General features: G+C 44.5%; 1 protein-coding gene across 1 annotated transcript in view; it reads left to right on the plus strand.

Annotated features, from left to right (window-relative positions):
- Positions 1 to 24,243, plus strand: part of MBTPS2 (membrane bound transcription factor peptidase, site 2) — a 32,110-nt gene extending 7,867 nt beyond the window's left edge. The window contains exons 2-11 of the mRNA XM_056861969.1: positions 2,560 to 2,708; positions 3,131 to 3,269; positions 6,369 to 6,472; positions 14,229 to 14,356; positions 15,962 to 16,080; positions 16,878 to 17,058; positions 17,316 to 17,410; positions 18,841 to 19,036; positions 21,773 to 21,848; positions 24,021 to 24,243. Coding sequence (XP_056717947.1) covers positions 2,560 to 2,708; positions 3,131 to 3,269; positions 6,369 to 6,472; positions 14,229 to 14,356; positions 15,962 to 16,080; positions 16,878 to 17,058; positions 17,316 to 17,410; positions 18,841 to 19,036; positions 21,773 to 21,848; positions 24,021 to 24,243 — 1,410 coding nt within the window. The remainder of the gene's footprint in view (positions 1 to 2,559; positions 2,709 to 3,130; positions 3,270 to 6,368; positions 6,473 to 14,228; positions 14,357 to 15,961; positions 16,081 to 16,877; positions 17,059 to 17,315; positions 17,411 to 18,840; positions 19,037 to 21,772; positions 21,849 to 24,020) is intronic.
- Positions 24,244 to 24,484: the final 241 nt, after the last annotated feature.

Raw genomic sequence — 24,484 nt, forward strand, 5'->3', positions numbered from 1 at the left:
CATCCGATATGCATATCCCTCATTTTGTTACCCAGATGTAGAACTCAGCACTTATCCTTGTTGAATTGCATCCTGTTCACATCTGCCCACTTTTCCAGTCTGTTCAGATCTCATTTAATTCTACCTCTATCTTCTGGTGTGTTTGCTGCTCCTCCCAATTTGGTGTCATCTGCAAATTTAATGAGTAGTCCCTTCACCCCCTCATCCAGCTCATTTATAAAAATATTGAAAAGTCCTGGGCCCAGAACCGAACCCTGTGGCACCCTACTGGACACCTGCCTCCGTTCAGATGAAATGCCATTGACAACTGCTCTTTGAGTGTGGTTCTCCAACCAGTTCCCTATCCACCTAACTATCTAGGGTCCAGTCCACAGTCCTCTAGTTTACCCTTTGGAACATCATGGGGAACCCTGTCAAAAGCCTTACTGAAATCTAGACAAACAACATCGACTGCATTTCTTTGATCCAGTCAGCTCGTCCCTAGATCAAAGAAGGAAACGAGGTTGGTCTGGCAGGACCTATTGGGGACAAATCCATGCAGACTTCCCTGGATCACCAAGTTGTCTTTCAGATGCTTGCAGATTGATCTCTTTAAAATTTGCTCCAGTATCTTCCCTGGGACAGAGGTCAAGCTGACTGGCCTGTAGTTTCCTGGGATCATCCCGCCTCCTTTTCTTGAAAATTGGGATAACATTTGGCCTTCTCCAGTCTTGTGGCCTGTATATCCTGTACAGTACAGAAGAAAGTCTTGTGGCACATCTCCCATTTTCCAAGAGGTCTGGAAGATGATGTACAAAGGCTCTGCAAGCTCTCTAGAAAGTTCTTTGAGCCCTCTCGGGTGCATACCATCTGGCCCGGGGGTGGTGGTGGTGTTTGTACTCATCCAGTGCAGCCAGGTGCTTCTCAACTGCCTCTCTGTTCATGTCAACCAGCAGCCTGGATGCTGTGCCTTGCCTTCTATCATCTCTAGATGAGCCTGTTCTCTTTTTCATGGGGAAAAACTGAGGCAAAATAAGCATTGAGCCTTTCTGCTTTCTCTCTGTCCTCTATCAGAGTTTTTTCACCGAACAGTGGGCCTATGGCCTCTTTTCCCTTGTGTTTGCTCCTCACATATCTGAACAAGCTTTTCTTGTTGTCGCAGGCCTGTATCCCTCCCTGGCCAGTATCAACTCACTATGAGCTTTGGCCTAGCAACCCACAGATACTCTTCTTTAGAGGTATGTCCTTGCCTCCATTTCTTGAAGCTTCTCTTGCAGTTTCTCTTCCCCATTCCTTGTAGTAAGGCATGATGAATATGCACACCGTTTTTCACAACATTATCTCTTCAAGGAAAATGGCTTGGAAATTACTTTTTTTTTTAAAAAGCTGGAGATTCAGAGAGAAAGTATAGTATATTTCTATGGTGGATCTGCCCCCAAATAACCTTTCCTGAAGTCCTATGCAGATGGTTCTTATTTGTGTTTCCTTTCTTTTTTTGTAGGGGCTTCTTCTCATGAAGGAGGAGGGGAAGACAGGAATCATGGCAAACTGCTCTACTTCCTCCATTTGCCTGAAGTACATGTGTTGGTTGGATCCTACAGAGTGTGAGCCCAAGGCATTTCTGAAAGCCTATTTCCTCCAATGTTTCCCCTTTTCCCTGCATCCCCATTTGACCTGCAAAAAAAGCTATGAATGAAATCAGGGTGCCTGTGTATACAAAAAGTCTTGTAAAACGGTGGCTTCAGTGAGGAGGAGGAAGTGAGTGAAAGCACCCCTCTCTGCCTCTTGTATCAACGGAGGCTATTGGGTGGCCTGAACTGCCACAGACAGATGAACCAGTTGTGGCAATTTCACCTAATTGTAACTCGTTGGTGCAGTCCACTTGGCTTTCTGTCCACATGGGACTCCTGATCCCTGGCATTAGCTGTTCACTGGTCAAAAAGAACGACCGGGGGAAGGGAAACTTGGGTAACTAGCCGCCCCTTGAGCACCTTGCGCTTCTTAGGATCCAGCCCCATGCCTCTTACTTGTTCCTGATTTGTGAACTGCATTTTTGCAGTATATAGATCACACAATGTATGCTCATGCGTACTGGGATCCACATAGATCCTTTGCAGACTTTCTACTGTACTGTACAGGATATACTGCTGTCTTGAAGGACATAATAAGAGCCCTGCTGTATCAGACCAGTGGTCAATGTAGTCCAGCATCCTGTCTCACACAGTGGCCAGCCAGTTGCCCTTCAGGTCCAACAATAGAGCACAGGAGCCCAGCGTTGTCTCCTAGCAGTGGGTTTCAGAGTTTTGCTGCCTCTGAATACAGAGGTTCCCTTTGCTCACCATGGCTAGTAGCTATTGGTGGAGTCGTCCTCCATGAATCTCCATGAGTCTTTGTACATAATCACTGGGTTTTAATTACCTAACCCAAAGAACTGCCTATAGTGCTATGAGGAGAAAATATACTTGAGTAGGAAATATAAAAAGAGGGAGAGACTGTATCAAATAAAATAAGAGCTGCTGCAGAGACAACCATAACTTGACATTTCTACTTTGTCAAATTGATTTCCTTTCTCTTTTACAGTCGTCTTCCTCCCTGAAGGCATCTTACGAAGACCGGCTTGCATCATACGGCCTAACCGTGTCTCCATTTCACGTGCGATGGCAGACTGCTCTCTTCAACCGCCTGTTTTACAATTGGGGAAGATGGAAACCCAGATTTCTTTATCTATGGTATTGTTTCAGGATAATAAGTCAGGCCTATAAAGGACAATTACTGGAAGTTCTTTTGTATCATGCTCATTCAAGTTACTGTCCTGGGACTGATTGTTTACACGGTGTTTTTTTGTCTAAATAGAATAATCTTTTGTTTAAGCCTTGAATAGGTTTTTTGTGGCTTAAGCCATCCAACAATGAATGCGTGTTCCTGATGGGGGGGGGATTTGGAGGGCTGGGGAGGCATTTACCCTGCTGCATGGTGGATTCTCTGACTTGGCTTACTAAGCTGGTCTTGGGTATGCTGTTGGCATCCTGATACTGTGAGTGGTCGAGACTCTGCAGTTTTCATGAGGTTCAGCGCTTCCCAGCAAAGATGAATTAAAAATGTGCAGTGCACAATAAATATGTTATGACACACTTGGCATCTTTGTTTTCAGGTTTAGTCTAGGAATGCTTTTTGGCATAGCTGCTATGTTTGGTTCCGTTGTTCTCCTTGGGAAGACATTGATGCAGACAATCTCACAGATGCTAAATGAAGCTCCTACAGCTCAGAATGATCAGATGCTGCAGGTTGTGGTGAGTATTTTTCTATCCTTAAGCAACTGAAAATGTTGTCTGGAAGGAAGGCATCAGCCTTTCGATCGAGATACTCACAGTGCCATCTTAAACAGAGTTACACCCTTCGAGGTTAGCATAACTGTGCTTAAAATAGCTCTTGTCAGTCTCTCATCTTGGTTTAGAGTTTGTTACAATACAATTAAAGATTCTCGCAATGTTAAGATCTGGGGGTGTCTGATGATAAATCTTTAGTCCCTAATGGGCAAACAATTATCACCTTTGCAGACGTATCATCCTTAAGCAGTGGGCAGATTCCTTGGTTCCAATATCTACAAAGTTTCTTACAAACACTGCTAAATAAAGAGGAAATAAGAACCCAACTGACAGATTTTGGAAAAATCAGCATTAGCTGGCAAAAGGCATGTAACTCTCTAAGATCTATAATTATCTATTGGAGGTTGATCGTAAATGGCAGGAAAAATTTGCAAAGCTCTAGACAAAAGATTTGAAAGCTTCAGTAAATCCAGAGGTCTGGTCATTGATGTTAAGAAGTGGTTTAAAATTTTCTGTAAACCTCTCTGCCAAGGAAAATGTAATAAAAATGCTACTCCAGTGGCACCTGTCACCCTCTAAATTGGCAAAAAAATATCAAGGGGCTAAAGAGGATTGTTGGATATGTGGAGCAGCTAATGCAATGCTGGATCGTGGCGGGTCGGGGCTGCTGATATTATTAGATCTCTCAGCAGCCTTCGACATGGTCGACCATGATCTTTTACACCACCACTTTGCCGACATTGGAATTCGGGGCACAGCCCTTCAATGGCTGCGCTCCTTCCTCCAGGGTCAGGGACTGAGGGTGGCGCTTGGGGAGGAGGTATTGCAGTGGCACCCTTTGGTGTGTGGGGTTCTGCAGGGTGCGATCCTCTCCCCTATGTTATTCAACATCTATATCTACCCCTCGCCCAGCTTGTCCAGAGTTTCCGGCTGGGTTGTCATCAGTCCACTGATGACACACAGCTTTGTCTGTTGATGAATGGCCATCCAGACTCCACCCCAGACACCCTGGCCAGGTGCTTGGAAGCTGTGACTGGATGACTGAGAAAGAGCCGACTGAAATTTAATCCATCGAAGACGGAGGTCCTGTGGCTCAGCTGGGGCGATTCTGGGGTGGGGTACGGGCTCCCAGCTCTTGACGGTGTGCAGTTAACACCTATGCCCACCGTCAAGAGTCTGGGTGTGATCCTTGATGCCTCCTTAACAATGGAGGCGCTTTATATTTTATGCTGGCCTTTGGCTGTAATAATAAATAATTGATTGGTTACAGTTGAGGCTCAGGTCACAGCTGTGGCCAAGGTGGCCTTTTTCCGTCTCCACTGGGCCAGGCAGTTGGTGCCCTATCTCTCCCGCCTCCACCTAGCCATGGTGATCCATGCAATGGTCACCTCCAAGTTGGACTACTGTAACTCGCTCTACGTAGAGCTGCCCTCGAAACTGATCCAGAAACTCCAGCTGATTCAAAGTACCGCAGTGAGGGTCTTGACCCCGCTGAGGGCCCATATTCAGCCAGTGCTACATCAGCTGCACTAGCCCCAGCTGGATCAGGTTCAAAGTGCTGGTTAAATAAAGAAATACATTTATGGTGGGAATACAGTAGAGTGGTAGAATACTGGAATATGATTGCTACGGTAATCTCTCAAGGTATAAGGAAAGAGCTACCGTTATCCCCTAAGGTTTTGTTGTTGAATTGCATGGATTTCCTTCTGAAAGAAGTCCATGAATTTGTGCTTAATGCAGTAACATCAGCAAGGTTAATACTTGCCCAAAATTTGAAGAAAAATATAATTCCAAAGAAGGAGTGGTTGGAAAAGCTGACGGAGCCTGCTCATAAATCGATTACTTGCTAACCAAAGCAATCAGTCCAGTTGTTCCCTTTTTTGCAGTTCTGAATTATGGGGTAGCCCATATGTGATGTGGCGGAGTGAATGGGCAACCTTGAACCAGCTACCATTTCTTAGCCTACTTTGCAAGGCTGTTGTGAGGCTAAAATGGGGTATATATGATGCTATGCTCCTTGGAAGGATGGGATACAAATGTAACGATGGGGTGAAGAGAAAAGAAATCTACAAGGTGCCCAGAAAACATATCTTTCTGCCTGAAGAACCAGTTTTACTAAACTAGTCCAACAACTTTAGCTGGTCTTTCACACAGGTCCTCAGAGGTTGCTAGTTCACAATTTGCTGTTGCCCACCTGCCTGTATGGACCTGCATCAGTTGTTTGCGGAATATTTATTGCCTGAAAGGGAGGGAAAAGCTGCCTGCACAAATGCTCCTCCTGATTGGACTAGATTGTTGCTTTCCACAAGCTTAGTATATGGAAGTGAGCAAAGCCACATGCTATGGGCAAGATAAAAAAGATCCTGAGGTTGATCAGCTGCTCTTGTCTGGGAGAAACAGCATATTGAGATGACTCTCTTTACTGTTATCAGGCCATTTCATAGAGCTTTGGCTAATTCTTGAATAGATACTAACTGTTCATTACCAAGAAGTGCTCTCCATTCAAGGTGCCAGCTTTCAGTGCTTCTGGGAAACTCAGTAACTGAGAAGACTAGAGTTCCTGTAATTCCACCGTTTGATTCAGCAAGTATAGCATTTGAAAGAGCTGGTTTCAGGGCTAAGGTTCCAAGACTACTTTGACAGCTTAAATTTCTCTTTGGTATAACACAGCAGTGATGCTGTTAGTCTCAATGCTGTTAGATAGCGAATGTCTAGATCTAACGGTGGATAAAATTTGATATACCATTATTTGGCCCTTGCCAAAAAAACAAAACAAACCCCCCCCCCCGGTTCTTTTGTCAGACTATTATTTTTAAAGTAAAGTTCAAGCATTCCTGAAAGTTTGCAGATCTCCTTGGGAAGCCCTCTTGTCTCTGGTTTCCTGTTGTGTACATAACACTGTGAAATATACATGGTGTGCTGGGAAATGTACATTTTGTATTTGGAAATTATATCTGTATAAGAATATTGTCATTTGCAAAATGGCTTCTTTTTCAGAGGGGCCCTGCTTTTGCAGTACTTGTTACCCTGCATCTTGTTTGTTGTCCTGTTTTTTGGAACCAGGTGCCTGGCGTAAATCTTCCTATCAGTCAGCTGTCCTACTTCTTCACAGCAATTCTTATCAGTGGTGTCATACATGAAGTTGGCCATGGGGTGGCAGCTATTCGGTAATGTACTCCGCTATTTTCTTGCTACATGCCAAGAATGATTTATGTGCCAAAGGATTTGGTTACAGGTGAATATGATAGCCTATGGGTTTATATGGAGAGCTTACTTCTAAAAAATGAATTTTAGCAAGGGGTGAGAAGGAGAAATTAGATAGTGAGACACACAATTATAAACTAGCTGCATCAGTTGCTTGTAATTCACACTAGCAATTTTCAGACTTTAGGAATCTGAGTTGTTTTTGTGTTTTTCCCCAGTGTTCAGGCTTAACTCTTTCTGGCTTTTGCATTCAGAACCCCCTGCAAATATGTTGTCAGAGCACTGCTAGTTAGAAATAATTGCCTTTCCTAAGTGTCTGAAGGAAACTGTCAGCTAAGGCTTTCTGGCTTTCTGCCTCTGCCCCTCCTCCCCCCCGGCATCTCCACCTCAATGGAGACCTGCCCGGCTAATCGTTAGTGTGTTACCAGGTCCTGCAGAACAATGCCTGGGAGCCCTGGAAATCACCTAGCTATTTCACGCATTAGTTTCATGAATGGGTTTCCCAATGAGTAGTTACCGGCAGTTACCTTCCGTATTGTTTCCTTGTATCTGAGTCATCAAGACAACTCTGCCGCACCTCGTCCTTTTGTATCATGCCCTGAACCTAATCAATCCTATTGTATGTACCCTATAAATGTACCGGTATTTCCTCATGTCTGTATTCTAGCCTTATGTTTCTATTTACTTACTGAACTCGCTGGCTTTCTTAATAAAACTTTTAAACTCGCGACTACGTCTGGAGTGAAGTTCCTTATGAAAGAAATGCAGCAAAGTACTGCAATCTGACAGTAGGCTAGAATCACCTCTTCTTTTTTACTTTCTGTGAAGTTGTAATTTAGAATAGGATGTCCGCACGATCCACAAATCCATTTCTCGTGGATGAAGACCTCCGCCAGAGTTACTGGCAGGGGGCAACTCCCTTCGCTGGAGAGAGTCGGGGAGAAGCAACTCCGGGACGACACCCGTCCAAGTTTGGCGGTTTCCCTGCGAGGCCGGCGTGGACCTCCTTGCCTACGCAAGCCGAGCTGCGATACAGGACTGGGGCCGCCGGGGCCGCCGGGAGGGTCAACCGACGGCCGGCGACAGCACCAGACTTTGACAGTTTTTACAGAGGACCACTTACCGCCATGTACGGAGAGGGTGAGGAGCGGAGCCGGCAGGGGATTGCGATTGAACGGTTTAACGAATCCCCGACCATCCGCACACCGGTCACCCCAGCCCCCGGTACCTGGGAAGTAGTCCTGCTGCATGAATAGAATCAGGCACTGTCTCTACAGAACCGGGATCTCCAGTCGCAGCTGAGAGCTCTACAGAGGGACATGACGGCAGTATTAGGGGCGGTGAGAGATTTCAATCCGCGAACCGCTGTGGAACCACCCGTCGGCACAGGGACGCCACCACCCAGGCGACCTGCAACCCGGGACCTGAAGGTCTCGTTCGACGGATCCAGTGCCCAGTTGCCCCACTTCGTGCTCCAGCTGTCCGGCTTCATGACGGATCAAGGAGAAACTTTCCCTTCGGAGGAAGCCCGGGTCCGGTATGTGATCAGCTTGCTAGAAAAGGAGGCGGTGGAATGGGCAGTGACAGCGACAGAGACTGAGCCCAGGATCCTGAGGTCCTTGGATGCGTTTATGTCTGCCTTGCAACGCCGTTTTGAGGACCCTCATAGTGGGGAGAGGGCCAAGATTGCTATGTGCAGATTGAAGCAAGGGACCCGCTCTGTCATGGAGTATGCCCAGGAATTCCAGTCCCTATCTTGCAAGATCCGGGAGTGGAGCGAAGCCACCAAGGTCCAACACTTCCGCGAAGGATTGCGTTGGGAAGTGCTGGACGGCTGCTTAACCCTAGGAGACCCAGAGACAGTTGACGAATGGATGAGACTAGCGGCCCAGGTAGAGAACCGGAAGCAGACGCTCCATTTCTCAAAAGACTGCCCAGCTAAAGAGTCCTCCCGAGGTCCCTCCAAGGGGGTCGCCGCGGCTGAACCTCGGCGGGATTGGAGGAACCGCTGTGGAATCTCCGAGGAGAGAGTGCGCCGCTTTAAGGAGGGAGCCTGTCTAAACTGCGGCAAGATGGGCCACTTTGCAGCAAACTGCCCCAGTGGATTGATGGACTCGTCCGGCTCTCGAGCAACCCAGGGACGTGGCACTACCCCTACTCGAATCCTGGACCAGAGGAGAGCGGAGGGGACGACCAGCCGACGCGCGACGGCTGCTCTGCACGCAGAACCAGCGCCTGCTTCGTGCGATCACGACCATCGCTGCTGCTCCAGAGACTCGTTGCCGGCAAAAAACAGGGAGGGCCTTCTGTGAAAGAACCGGCACGGAAGGCTACCTCAAAGGACACCAATCCGGTCCCGAACAGGGTGAGTGACCAGGGAGATACCCTCCTGCTGCCCGTTGTATTGCGGAACCCCCGGGGTGGGGATCCCGTTGCTGTCATGGCGATTTTGGACTCTGGTTGCTCTTGGACTTTGATAGATCAGGAGGTGATAAACCACCTGCAGGTCGAGACTCAGGAACTAGACCACCCTCTGCATGTCCACCAAATGGATGGGAGTTACCTGCAGGGGGGCCCATCCATTTGCGTTCCCACCCAGTGTTGTTGGGGGTGGGAGACCACTGGGAACAGATCCATTTCACGGTGGCTCCTCGGATCTCTTACCCAGTGGTTCTTGGTAGTAACTGGCTCGCGGGACACAACCCTAGCATCGACTGGGTACAGCGATGGGTGGTGATGGATCCCCCCAGTACGAACGGCACAGCAGGGAGGACATGCCCAGGGGAGATGGGGGGGATGCCGCTGCTGTAGAGGCTACCACACTGCCCCCTGAATATAGGGACTTTGCGGATGTGTTCGAGGGGAAAGACTGTGATTTGCTGCCCCCTCACCACACGACGGACTGTGCTATCGAGCTGACTAAAGACATTAAGCCGTCCAAAGCCCGGGTCTACCCCATGAGCCCCCAGGGAAAAACTTTACTGCGGGAGTTCCTCGATAAGAACTTGGCCCGGGGGTTCATACGGTCGTCCAAGGCTGTGTTTCCGTCGCCCTGCTTCTTTGTAAAGAAGAAGGGGACCTCGGACCTCAGATTGTGTGTGGACTATTGGGGGCTTAATGCTATTACTGAAACTAATGCTTACCCTATTCCTCTCAGCCCGGACCTCCTAAGTCAACTCCAGGAGGGCAGGGTGTTCTCTAAACTTGACCTGGCGGAAGCTTACTACTGGGTTCGGATTAAGGAGGGGGATGAGGCAAAAATGGCTTTTTGTTGCTATGGGTTGTTCGAATTCATGGTCATGCCATTCGAATTGTCGGGGGCTCCGTTGTGCTTCATGCAACTAATCAATGAGATCTTGCATGACCTACTGTTTAAGGGGGTGATCGTTTATCTTGATGACATCCTGATCTACTCCAGGGACCTGGAAGAACACCGGGAGTTGGTGAGGGAGGTCTTGCGCCGCTTGCGAGAGCACCATTTGTATGCCAAACTTACGAAATGTGCTTTCAATCAGGACCAACTGTCTTTTCTCAGGTATGTTGTGTCCCCCAAAGGTTTGATCATGGACCCCGAGAAGGTTCGGGCAGTCCATGAATGGGAACCCCCCAGGACTCGCAAGCAAGTCCAGCAGTTCTTGGGGTTCGCTAATTTTTACCGCAATTTCATCCCGAACTTTGCCAAGGTAGCCTTGCCACGGTTTTCCTCGGAAGATCGTGAGCGACGGGGTCCATGTTCGTATCTAAATTTTGGAAAGCGTTCTTAGGACTGGTAGGTGTGCAACAGGGTTTATAGTCGGCCTATCACCCGCAGACTGATGGTCAGACGGAAAGGGTTAACGCAGTGGTGGAATGTTACTTGCGTTGTTTCATAAATTACCACCAGGACAATTGGGTCGACCTGCTACCGCTGGCTGAGTATGCTTACAACAATTCAGTACACTCAGCTACAGGCTTGAGCCCCTTCAAGGCAGTTTACAGAATGGAATTCGATCCCTTGGGAGCTGTCCCTCCCTGCCGGGAGGGGATCCCCCGGAAGTATCAGTGTGGGCTAACACAGTAAGGAATACTTGGCCCTGGTTAGTGAAGCATTTGGAGCAGGCAAAAGAAAAGTACAAGGCGCAAGAGGATAAACACAGGTTGCCCCAATGGGACCTTAAGGTTGGGGGAAAGGTATATCTCTCCACAAAAAATCTCAGGTCCTTACGTCCGTGTAAGAAACTGTGTCAAAAGTATGTGGGACCGTTCCCAATCTCCCGGGTTATCAATGAGGTCACCGTAGAGTTGGACCTTCCTAAAACCTTACAGGGGGTACACCCAGTATTCCACGTGAGCTTGTTGAAACCCTTTGTACCGGCCCCCGAATGGCACCCTGAACTCGCTGCGGCAAACCCAATTATGGTTTAAGGGGAACAGCACTTCGAAATCTCCCAAGGTATTAGATTCCAGGGCACGGAGGGGCCAGCTGGAATACCTTGTACACTGGAAACACCTGAACTCTAGCCATGACGAATGGGTGTCTGCTGTACACATGAACGCCCCCACCCTGTTAGCTGAATTCTACTGTAATTACCCCACCAAACCAAGAGATCGGGGGGAGGTGTCTTTTGGGAGGTGAAATGTCAGCTAAGGCTTTCTGGCTTTCTGCCTCTGCCCCTCCCCCCCCCCGGCATCTCCACCTCAATGGAGACCTGCCCGGCTAATCGTTAGTGTGTTACCAGGTCCCGCGGAACAATGCCTGGGAGCCCTGGAAATCACCTAGCTATTTCACGCATTAGTTTCATGAATGGGTTTCCCAATGAGTAGTTACCGGCAGTTACCTTCCGTATTGTTTCCTTGTATCTGAGCCATCAAGACAACTCTGCCGCACCTCGTCCTTTTGTATCATGCCCTGAACCTAATCAATCCTATTGTAGGTACCCTATAAATGTACCGGTATTTCCTCATGTCTATATTCTAGCCTTATGTTTCTATGGACTTACTGAACTCGCTGGCTTTCTTAATAAAACTTTTAAGAAGTTCCTTATGAAAGAAACGCAACGAAGTACTACAGTCTGACAGAAACCTTGCAGAAGGCTGCCATGGCAACCGTTGGTACATGGGAATACTTTTTCATGGGTTGGATCCAGACTAAATTCTCCAACGGTGAAATTGTTTTTTCCTGCCTCTCTCTTACCACTGATCATCACAAAATTCTGCTCCTGGTGGTGGTGGGGCTGCTACGGTGGTGAAAAGTGCTGTCAGGTTGCAACCGACTTATGGCGACCCTGTACGGTTTTCAAGGCAAGAGACGTTCAGAGGTGGTTTGCCATTGCCTGCCTTTGTGTCACGACTCTGGACTTCCTTGGTGGTCTCCCATCCAAGTACTAACCAGGACCTACCCTGCTTAGTATCTGAGATCTGACGAGATCAGGCTAGCTTGGGGCATTCAGGTCTGGGCAGGGTTGCAGTAGGAAAGAAGAATTGGTAGAAATTTACAGTTTAGTCTGGATCCAAACCTCGGGTTCACAGAAAGTGAAGCAGAATTTTGTGGTGGAATTTTTAGATTGTGGTTACGCACATACTTTTAAAAAAAGTATGTGTGTGCGGAAAGCTGTAGCAGCAAGTCTTCATTACAGATAACGTTAGTTCTTTTATCAACCCTGAAAGCATTTTTCCTCAGAAGGCAACATTTAGGAAACTTTATTGAAATATTGTCTGGATGTCTTATAAATAAATTTGATTGACAAGTAAAACAGAGACCCGCTGTTGTGTGTCCATTTTTACCTTTCTGCACCTATTGTGAATCCGGGCAGTGGCTGCTTCTCCCAGTTCTGTTTCCTGTTTGTTCTGCCCTTTGTGCTCTCTACTCTTGAAGTCACACGATTGCTAATATATCCTATTCTTTCCTTTTCTCCCTTCAATGGTTGTTGTCAGCCCTGTTTCACAATGCAGGTCCCCCAGCAGGCTACTGCTGCTTCTGCCTTCCCTTGTATCTTGCCTCCGTTAAGTGTTCCTCCCTTCTTTCTTCACATCCCCCTCTTTTCCCTGCCCAATCTCTCTTTGGTTCTCCTGTAGGACATTTCTTCCATCTACTTTGGGGGGTAGGAAATAGGTCCATTGTCAGTCTCTTTGCCTCATGCACGTAGTCCTTTGCCCACAATCAAAGGCTTGCTGGGAGTTGTGCTGAACCCTCCAGTCCTGTCAGTTTAGGGTCTGTTGCCTCTAACAGTAGCTTTCTAAATAGTAATTAGTCCCTTTATACATCAACTGTTAACAGAAACTTCGATTGTCATTAACTTGTTAATCGATTTGCTGGTAAGTAATTGTGCTGCACATAACAATGTAAGGTCATAGTTCATGAACTGGAAAAGTAATTCGCACCATGTTAAAATAAAAATAAACTTCCTTAGGGTTTAATTCTAAAACTATGCTTGTAGAAGGATTTGTAAACAGCAACTATTTGGGTAAATGTGTGGGTTAACAATCGGGAAAATGTTGCTTAGCTTAGTGAGACGCCCCCAAGTCCGGAAGCTCTTTCAGTATGGTCCAAGAAATAGGATCCTCAACACTGGGGTACGATGTGTGTGGCTCCGAACATACTTCCTTCCCACTGGAAACGTCCTCTTTATTATTGTACTTGGAAATGTTCTCAGAATCTTGGACCATCCCTTCTTCCCCCTTGTCCAGTCAGATTACATCCCTGAACCCCCAGCTAGCCCCCTGCCCCTCTTTTCCATGACTACAAAGTAAAAGATATTTGGTTTTGATGGACTGCTGCTTGTATGGGTGCCAGATTCTGCTTCCAAGGTATACTCTGAAACATTTCCTTGCGTGTTCCTATATATATATGCTCCTGCAAGCTCCACACCACATAAGTTGTATAGCTTCCCGTTTGACTACAACGAGATGTGGTCCTGCTTCTTTTCCTTTTTTTTGGATGCTTGGTTCTTGGCCTTGGGACTGGACGTCTGTTTGGAATATCAGAAATTGGAAGTGTTTTGCTTTAATTCTGTGTTTCTGTGGTCTCTTGCCTCTTCTCCTAAGTCGAGAAACTTGCATAATATTTATAATTATTGAGTGACTGGCTCTACATGTGCTTTTTGTATTGGGTGAGTGCTTAATATTAGTTTGACTGATTGAGATTTGATTTTCCTGACCAGATATTAGTATTATTCCCCATATTAAACTTTATTTCTTGCTGTCAACTCTGTTCAGATCCCAGTGTTCTCTCGAACCTTTCTCGCAGTACTATTGTGTATGTGTCACTGCCTAGATTTAAGGATTTCTTTAAATTGGAAGTAGAACTTAAGCCAGCATTTCCTTAGGCTTTGTGTGAGAGATGGCAGGAGGAACCTTCTTTATGTTCAGGCTTAGTGTCAAGTCAAGTTTATTAATACGGTCGACTGACCAATCATGTGCCAACACATCAAAATTTCCAGACACAATGCTCAGGCTTAGTGTGAATTTGGGCTGAAGTTTGAAAGTTGGCCTATATCAAATGGAAGCACATCATCTGAACATGCTTCTTTAATATCTGTTTCATGTACCAGCAGCATATAAACGAGGTATTTCCCCCCCTTAAACACAACTGTAAATGAAGGGGTGTTTGTTATATTTTCACCCTAATACAGTCTGTTTGTAATAGTAAAATGGACTGTGCAGTGTACTAATACACTCAGGTTTCTGTTTAAATTATTAAAATTGTATTATATTGAATTATTTTTTATTCTTTTATTTTAGAGAGCAAGTTCGATTTAACGGCTTTGGGATTTTTATATTTATTGTTTATCCTGGGGCATTTGTTGATCTCTTCACCACACACTTGCAACTTATTTCTCCAGTCCAGCAGCTAAGAATATTTTGTGCAGGTAAGTAAGTTCAGGTTATTATGTTAGAACATAATTTGTTTTTTATGTTTATGAATGTTTAGTTGTTACAGACCAAATCTGACAGTAAAAGGTCTTGTTAATATTATAGATCATTATAGAACGTTACTGTGTTATAGTCCCTGAAAAGCACTAGAGAATAAGGACCTCCTTCAAGAAACAAACAGCGAAGGAGCTGCTCTCATCTCCTATGGAAGACCATTCTATAAAACTGGCACCGCCAAGAAGGCAGCCCAGGTTCTGGCAGCAACATCTCTCAGCCTTCGGTGAAGGGATTTCAAGCATCAGTTAGGCAGACATAATTATGGCACTGTTTCATGTAGAGAACGATGTATAGATCCAGGGTTGTGAAGGGCTTCACAGGGGGGGGAAACAGCTCTTTAAATGCTCACATTAAAATTTAGGCAACCAATGAGTTGCTTCAACACAGGCGTAATGTGCTTTTTTTGCAGAAGTTGATGTTTCCAAATTGGCTTTAAGAGACAAGCAAGGAAAGCAAGTTGTTGGAGAAACGTCTCACCAGTCACACATTTCACCTGTGTTTTTGTCTCCTTTCTGACTGTAGGTATGGCCAGCAGGATGACTCTTGTCTCTTAGCCCATGACTCATAGGCTAGGGGCCTACAATAGCCACAGAACAGGACTGTACCAGGATGTATTTATGTTTGTTTTTGATTATTTACATTATATTGTTTAATTTGACTGGACATTTCTGAAGCCACTTTGAGTCCCTCAGGAGAAAAGTGGCATAGAAATGCCCAAATAAATACACTGGTAAAGTACATTAATGTAGTCAAACCATGACCAGATTTGCTGAGTCAGGAGGGCCTGAGAGCTTGAGAAAGAAGTTTTAATTGATAAAAGGCACCTTTAGGAACAGCATTAGTCTGCTTCTCTAATAACACAGCTGGGTTCAAAAACATCCCCTTATTCTTTGACTGATCTGCAAAGAACAGTTTTACCCCATCCAGGGCATCCAATGAGTACCACCGCTGGATCTTCCAGGTCCTAATTTGACACTCTGACCACTACACCACCTGGACTGGTTCTGTGTGTGGAAACAGTTGCTCCAGTAGCACAAAAAATGATGAAGTTTTTATTGTTAATCCTCAATATTAGTTCACTCCTTGAACATGTGTTTCTCTTGGCGTGTTGTGGGTCATATAATCCTTTTCTGAAGGTAATTGAGAGAGCTGTATTCAGTATTCATTCAAATGTTATCTTTCATCTCAAATTTCATAACTTATTTTGTAATATTCATGTTGACCCCTCTAGGCTATCAATCAGATTAGTTCTCATTTATTTATTCTTGCGCTCTGCTTTATATCTTCTTTACAAAGAGCTGCTCCATATTTTCACAGTAGTCGTCCAAAATACAGCTATAATAATGTTTGACGTTTGAATCTTTGAATGGTTGAGACAAAATTTATATTGGCACGAAGCAGAGCTTCTAATGATGATTCGTCTTAAGGTTAGCATAGTAAGTTGAAAAGTTGGCCTTATTATATTAAATAAGATTCTGTTTTGTTTGTTTCAGCATGATGTATGTTCTGTAGATGGTCAATATTTTATTTTTCTTTCTTTGTAGGAGTCTGGCATAACTTTGTGCTTGGAGTTGCAAGTCTTGTGGTTCTTTTCATACTGCCAGCTCTTCTTTTTCCATTATATTATACTGGTTCAGGGGCCCTTGTTACTGAAGTCACAGAGGTAAGACCAACGAGGGACAAAACCATCTGGTAACCTGAAGAGGCAGACTCTGCAAACTCTCACTTCTCACTCCCATTCTGTTCTATGGGACTTGTTCCCCATTTCAGCCATTCTCTTCTAATCATACAGTCTAGGAAATCTGGTTTATGAAGCAGGTTGTCAGCTCTGTGTTGAAAATGCTGGGAGGCTGCCTTGCAGGTAATAGACATGGAGCTGTGGGACGGGAAAATACTAACTGTTAAATTTGCCAGATTTCCTTGTCAGTTAGAAAGGGCATGATACTACAACTGGTTGTGGTTATGACTGTGGACAAATGGTTATGACATGCTCCATGTTTTATAGAACCTTTTTGCTTTTCTTTCTGTCTTACCAGCTTTAAATTACTTGGCTGTCCAATCTAAGTTGTGCTGTTTTCTGTTAGAACTGTGTCACTTCCAAGTTTGATATAAGGACTATGACATGCCACTGATTTTATTTTCTCCTTCCTGAATGTTAAAGAAAGTATGGTAAAGTGGTTAGAGTGTTGGACTAGGATCTGGGAACCCCAGGTTTGAATCCCAACTCTGCTAGGGAAGTTTGCAGGGTGACATACTCTTGGTAGAGAACAGGAGAATGATGTAAGCTGCTTTGAGTTCCCACTGGGCGAGCAAGATGAGATAAATAAATTACTAGCAGCATAATGCTAACTTCTTCCTGTACATACAGAAAGAATGAGTTCAGGAGAGACATTCAGTGGCTATTGATGATTGGATGTTTACGTGCAAGCTTCTCAGCTCATACTTGCTTGTTTTTTTTAGGACTCTCCGGCTAATGGACCCAGAGGCCTGTTTGTAGGCGATCTTGTCACTGCTCTGCAGGAGTGTTCAGTTCATAGTGTGGAGGACTGGAATTCCTGCCTGGGAGAGATTTCTCGGAAGCCACAAACTGGCTATTGCATAAAGGCAACAGTTCTGCAACAGTTAAGCTTCCCATCTAGAGGTATTGTTTTTTCAGGGTGAATGTTATTGCTGATTATACTTTTGCAGTTATTTGAAGATTATATTCCAGGATGTAATAGATGACTCCAATCTGGTTGTCCTCTTACAGCATCAATATTCCAGTTCTGTCAAGCTGTCCTTGGGGACTTTCTTGTAACAGTTGGGTGTAGGCTGTATTCCTGCATTGCTTTACTTGAGGAAAAGAAATCCAGCAAGCTGTGATTTCTGAAAATTTAATGAGTTGCATTTCTCCTTTAGGTTTTAGGAGACTTGATGGAACAATTGAATGCTGTAGCAACAATAGCCTCACAGATGTCTGCTTTTCATATAGTAATAATTTGGAGAGCCACCTGGTAAGTTGCTTATGGATACTGATTTGTGCAGTGCAGATGTGCTTAGCTTATACTACGTTCATTTAAAACATCATTTTCAGATATCAAGAATAAATTTGAAATATTAACCTGATAGTTCACACAACTACTGTTGCGGTGCAGTCTGTAAAACTGAAAGGATTTAATTAAATAATTACATTAAATTGGGGCCAAACTACACAATAGGCTTTGTAATAACTCGGGCCCAGGATACCTGGACCTGGCTTGCTTTCCCTGCAGCCACATAGCTGTGTTGGGAGAGGAAGGGTTCCTGTCTCCCCCTCTCCCTGCCATTTGCCCAAACCAAAACAGCCCCAGAGGAATATTTGCCCACGGGGCTGTTTTGCCTTGGGGGCAAAATAGCATGGGGTAAGGCAGGAGACTCCCCTCCCACTTCATGGTCCTGAGATGCATTGGGACCTTTGAAATGCCACTCCCCACAGATGCTGTGTGGCTGCAGGGAAAGCAAGGCTGGTCCAGGGAACCCCGGCCTAACTTGTTACAAAGCCTAACAAGTAGTTTGACCCTTAGCTGCTGTTGGAGGCACACAAGATCAAAGTCTTAGTTTTGTTCACTGAACAAGGCGATTGCTTCAATGATCCCCATAAATTAAGCTTGTTGGACAGAATAGGATGTCAGTAAAACCAGGTCTGAATAGTAGATAGAGATGTGGAAAGTAAATTTAAGACAATTAAAAGTGCTCTTATTTTTTACCCAGCCAAATAAGTGAGATGATACGTGGTAGACTTTAAGTACTTGGCTGAGCCAGAAAGCTCTCTACATTCCAGCTATGTTCACCTCCACCCTTCCCCCCAGCTCTTACAAAGAATGTTCTCCCTAATGTTTATTTATATTGAATAGCCCTGCATTAAAAATAATTGGAAAGCATGTGGGTATGTGTAGCAATTCACTTTCAAGCACACGGCACCTTATGATTGCTTAACAGCTCAAGGACCAGAAGCATTATGAAGAGAGAGTGTGTTTTATAAATGCTTAGTTGGTGCAAACTGACACAAAACAAGTACCATTGTCTGTTGCTGTCATCTTTCCCCTGTATGTGTAAATGGAAGCCGCTATGGTGGATGAAGCTCCAGGAGCGCAAGGGACAGTTGTACCTGCTGTGGCTGACAGTGGGAGAATCCCACAACCACACATTGGGATGCATTACTAGTTAGTAGTCTGTAGCTGTATTTCCATGTAGCTGTGGTGATCCTTCTCTGTGGTAGTCCTTGAGCAATCATACCCCTATATTTGCATATTTATTTGAATCTTTCCCTTAACAACAGAATTGGACAGACTTGGCCTTTCCCATTCTCCAGCTAACTTGATGAAGTGCAGCTTTCTGCTTTCACATTGCATGCTAGTGGGTGTTCTCAGCATAGCTCAATATTTACTTATAATTTCATTTCTAGTATACTTGTCTGCCAGCTCGGAAAACTATTGAAGCCAGTCAGCTCTGCCGTACTAATACAGATTGCCAGAAGGACTTCGTTCCGAGCTTGTGTGTGACTCCGTCTTTGGAAAATCAAACCAGACTCATCCGGGTGAAACACTCTCCTCAGATTGATATGCTGTTTGTAGGGCACCCGCTCCATCTACAGTATACAGGTATGTTTGATTTGGGGAAGATTTTAACAAAAGTTGGTTCTGTTAATGGGATGGTCTTGGAATGTTTGTTGTCGAGCTTTCTTACTTCGGCTGCCTCCCCAGTGCCCCAACATCTTTACTAGGTTGTGGATGGTCCTTGAACTTGCTCTCTAAGTATCAAACTAGATATGATAGGAGGATGAAAGCGTACAGATGTCTAAAGTGGGGAAAAGGTGCCTAGTTTTTTTAAAATATGTATGGGCAAGAGGAGCCAAACCCTGCCCTTCCCTCCCTTACCTTCCTGCGAGCAGTTATTTTCAGCCGTTTTCTTCTGGCCGGGCTTAGTACTGGTATAAGAACTGGGATAGAAGAGAAGCGCAGAAAGCAGCAGGGCACAGTGATGTGCTTTGTTTAGCTCTGCTTTCTTGTGTTCTTTGTTTTTCCTTTTTAGACTTGGACACACTTGGATAACCCTGCCCCATCTAATTTGGTCCTGAAAGCCAGATTTCATATGAAGTGGGAGATCCATGAGAGGGATTTTACATGGCCTTGAAATAAAAGGCAAAGCAGCTGCTGGGGAGGGGGGGATGCTAAGATCACATCCTGTGGCAAGAAGCATTTAATGCCTTTTTTAAAACTTTTCCTCTCACAGTTTCCTGACCCAAAGCCTCGGCCCTGATACTTAACATCAGTACAGTCTGTCTAAATCCAAATGCTCACTTGAAACCCACATGCGCTATCAGCTCTCTTCTCTCCCTCAAGCAGTGGCAATATAGTGGGGCTTCATAAAGCACAAGGACAGAATCTCACTTGGCTTTTTGTGCTTCGGTATCTACGTAACTGGAGTATAAAATAAAGAGTCACCATTTCAAGCGTGACAGGGTGTAGAATTACATGACTCTTTAAAAAATAAAGATAGAAGTTGTATAGTTTCCTTTCCATATTTCTAGTGCTATGATTTTTAAAGGGACAAGCACCTAATTCTACCAGTGCACATTTCAGAAGGGCAGCCCATTCCTGAAGCGGGGGGCAGTTAAGTGCAGCCATGCCGCCTCCACAGAGGCAACCCAGCACAGAAAATAAAAGTAAATTAAAATATAAAAGAAGGAAAATGTCCCCATTGAAAACATCAAGGCTACACCACCAAAAAGGTATTGTCGCTACGCCGCTGCGGGAAGGGGCATTCCCAGGGCAAAAGGGGTTAGGAATCTGCCTAAAGGTAGCTCCGTCCTCAGGAATGCCCCCGGAACGTCTCCTAGGATGCTGTTTGGGGATTTGCGCCACTGGAATGCTGCCAGGAGGCACCGCCTGCGCCCGAGCTGTGGCGTGGTGTCCTGGTGTTGGCATGGATGTCACCTGTGATGGCGTAAGCGCCCCTTATCACGGATTAAATGGGCTCTTATGTCGGTGCAAGGTCACGCTGGCTCCTAAGGAGCTTCCCCCCCCTTCAGGATTACAGCCTTCATGGAGCAGATACATATTTTATATCTAGCTATATAGTTACCTACAGTCTACCTTAGGGCAGACAATGCTGAAAAGATGCAATTAAGTGGTAATTTTTAAAAATATAAAAACCTTCCAGCTGTTAATTCTATGCCTATTTTTAACACTTCCCTGTAATCTATGTGACTAATGATGTTTCGGTAAAAAGTTTTCCTCAAGGACCTGAGCTCAGATTCTCTAGCAAATTTTCCTAAACACGTAAAAAGTACATTTTAAACTAACAGACTGCAACCTATGGCCAACTGTGGAACCAAATATGGTTCTTTATAAATCAAATATTTAAGTCCGGAAGCTGCAGTTGGTACAGAGTGCTGCGGCCAGAGTGTTGACTGGAGTGCGTCGTAGGTCACTCCAGTCTTGTTCCATCTACACTGGCTTCCAGTTTTCTTCTGGGCTCAATTCCAGGTGCTGGCACTGACCTTCAAAGGCCTCAAACCAACATACCTTAAGGGCCGCCTTCTCCCATATGAACCTACCTGTGCATTCCAGTCATCTTCAGAGGCCTTGCTGTGGTTGCCCCCACCAAGAAAGGGCCTTTTTGGTCATGTCACCCAAACTATGGAGTTCTCTCCCCAGGGAGCTTCATCTGTCTCCCTGTAAAGGTGTCTTCCACCAGTGGGGGAAGACTTTTTTGTTTTGTTTGGCATACCCCCCAAAACGGTAATTGGCTCTGCTCCCTAGTTCTGGTATGGTTTGTTAATCTTCTTATTGAATTATTTTAAGAATTTTAAGTGTTGTTTTTAATTGTTCAAATGTTTTAATGTTTTTATGCAAACCCTGGTGAGGTGGAAATGCAGCATAAAAACGTTTTAAATAAATATTTTTTTAAAATTACGCTCTTAGACTCCTTGTCAATAAGTAGGGAAGGAGCCCTTGGAATGGAATCAGCTTCTTGTTTGCTGCCCCTCCTCTCTCACAATTCCATCTATAGTCCTTCAAATAAAACTCTTAGCTGTGTTGTCTCTTCTCAAAGAGGACAGATGCTCCATTATGAAGTGGCCACAAGCTCATCATGTGTTTAATCGTCATATTTTCACAAAGCAGAGACCATTATGACTACGTAGACAAAGAAGAGAGCATTAGTGGGGAAGATGACCTCACCGTATATGTGCAATAATGCTCCACTGTCGTGAAAATATAATGGATAATAATTCCTACTTTGCCATGATGCTCATTATAAACAAACTGTGTTACATTCTGTCAAACTGCATTTCGCTTTATAAAGAGCTTACAATTTTTTATTTTTTTTCCAAGTGAGCCTCAGCAGTTTCGTACCTCGGCACAGCTTTCTCAGCGTGGACCTGCCTGTGATGATGGAAACTTTTTGCAAGTATCCTTTATGTCTGTGTGGTCTTTTCGAGTGATTACAGAGTGGGATGGCTCTTATATACAGAAGAACCTCTGAACACAATTTGTTCAAGAGCCTATTCTTCTCCAGAATCACAGCTGTGAAACAGTTGAATCTTCACATTTTACATTAAAGCTGTCAACCAGCAAATGGTTAGTTGAATACATGAAACTGACATATAGAGTCAGACTATTGGTCCATCGAGCGTGGCGTAGTGGTTAGAGTGTCTGAATAGGTTCAGATCCCCACTCTGACATAGAAGTTTGTTGAATGACATTGGGTCTGTCACATACTCTCTCTCTAACGTAGCTAACATGGTTGTTGTGAAATGGAGGAGAGGAGAATGATGTACGCTGCTTCGGGTGCCTGTTGCAGAGAAAGGAGGGGTATAAAGGTTAGCATGGTCTCCTCTGATAGTCCGTTTGCAGAGTCTTAGGTCTTTTCATGTCACCTACTGCCTGATCCTTTTAACTGGAGATGATTGGGATTGAACCTAAGACCTTCTGTATGCAAAGGACATGTTGTACCATTGGGCCATTGCCCCACCTGTAGTTTTAATTGATTATTCAATTTAAATGTGACATTGCCAGAACTCAAGAGTAGATGCCTTATTGTGAAGATACTGAAGAAAATACTGAAGAACACTACAATTTAATAGACAAAAACTAGCATTCATTATTAAGAAGAAATTAGATATTTAATATTGTCATTTTTTCTTATGATGGCATTAAAATAGTATGACATACACCCCCCTAAATATTATCTTAATTCTCTGCCCCACCGACTCATCAATTACAGGTTTATGGTTTTGTGTCTGAATGTTATTACCTCCTGGTGTTTATCAGAATCATCAGTGCTGGTCTTCTTTAACCAAGTTTAAATAAATAGGATACTGAAAAACTGTACAAGTTAAGATAACACTGTCTTGTGGCATTTTAAAGGACAACATATTAACAGTGGCAGAAGCAGTAGCTGATTTGGTTGAAGCAGACTAACACATTTACTTCTAGAATGTGGCATTGTAGGAGTAGGGTTGCCAGCTCGGTTGGGAATTACCTGGAGATTTTGGAGGTGGAGCCTGAGGAGAGCAGGGTTTGGGGAAGGGAGGGACTTCAATGGGGTTATAATGCCACAGAGGCCACCTTCCAAAGCAACCATTTTCTCCAGGTGAACTGATCACTGTCGCCTGGAGATCAGTCGTAATAGCGGGAGATCTCCAGCCACCACCTGGAGGCTGGCAACCCTATGTAGGAATGAAAAGCAATAACTGAGTAGGAAAATAAATCAGGCCAAGAATGTATTGTTCTTCAAATGCAACAGCACCTGAACTGTCTTTTTAAAGTATCAGTTGAATCTGAAACTGAACATATCCAGAAAAACTGGTTCAGATTAAGGACTTGTCTGTTGGGGGGGGCGGAATCCCTGATAATGCAGTATGATCGCTGGGTCCATCAGAATGAATTGTGAGCATACACAGTCGGTATCTTGGAGGAAATTTTGAGACGTTTTGGATTTGTTCAGGTTGTATACTCTTCTCTTCAAGGTCTAGGAAACCACAGGCAGGATACAGTCCTGCACCTTTCAGCCACAGTAAGCTGTACCAGAATGTGAAACTAAACAGGTTGGTGGACCAATAAGAAGAGTCCTGCAGTTCTGTTCTCTTAAGACTCTATTAAAAAGGGCAGGACATTTTTTTCTTCCAGGCAGTTGGCAACCCAAGTACTTATGACTGACAACTAACAAAATCTAATAAAATTCACCAAGCTTTCTGAAAAAGCACAATATTAAAGTTTTGTCATATGAACCAGAATAATGATTTGCATGTTGGACTAGGGTCTGTGAGACCCTGGTTCAAATTCCTATTCATCCATGATGCTCTCTGGGTGACCTTGGGCCTGTTGCATTTTCTTAGCCTTGCCAATCACACAGGATGGTTGTGACAATACATTAAGGAAAGAGAATCATGGGCTCTCACTGCCTTGAACTCTTTGGAAGAAGGGTGGGGTAAAATGCATTAGATATGTCTATAGTATATAGCTTTGGCTGTAAATATACCATGCTTTTTATGGCCATACTGTGTTCTATAGTAGTGCTTCAGAATCTAACAATACAATTCACAGGTATGTATCACATCCCTTAACTAATTTAAATTAGATATCTCATTTCACTCTCGGGAGCCTTGGCTGTAATTAATGCAGTCCCCTGCTTCGCTTTGGATGGTCAATGGATACTAAACTCTTTCCTGGAAGCTACTGTTAGCACGTTGATTGTTGAAAAACAAAACAGGGAGCTTGTAGGCTTTTTGATTTTGCTTGCTGGCAGCACGCTTTTGGCTGCCAATGTGGCTCTAGGACTCTGGATTGTGACAGCACGATAGCAAACTATGATATTGGATACCTTGGGTAAATGTTCCAGGAACATAGGGAAAAAATTGAATTTCCTTTGTTTGGCTGAAGCACATGTATGGAACTAGCAAATCAGATTACATGGGGGAAAGCTGTCTGCCCAGGAAATTGTATAGTAATTCAAGCCCTGATGCATATTTTTGTGAACTGAATAGGTACATTTTATATATTTTTTCTTCATTTGGAAACTGCACTGAAAAAGGGTTAGGCATG

Source organism: Euleptes europaea, chromosome 16 (assembly GCF_029931775.1).
Source record: "Euleptes europaea isolate rEulEur1 chromosome 16, rEulEur1.hap1, whole genome shotgun sequence".
NCBI classification, from domain to species: Eukaryota; Metazoa; Chordata; class Lepidosauria; order Squamata; family Sphaerodactylidae; genus Euleptes; species Euleptes europaea.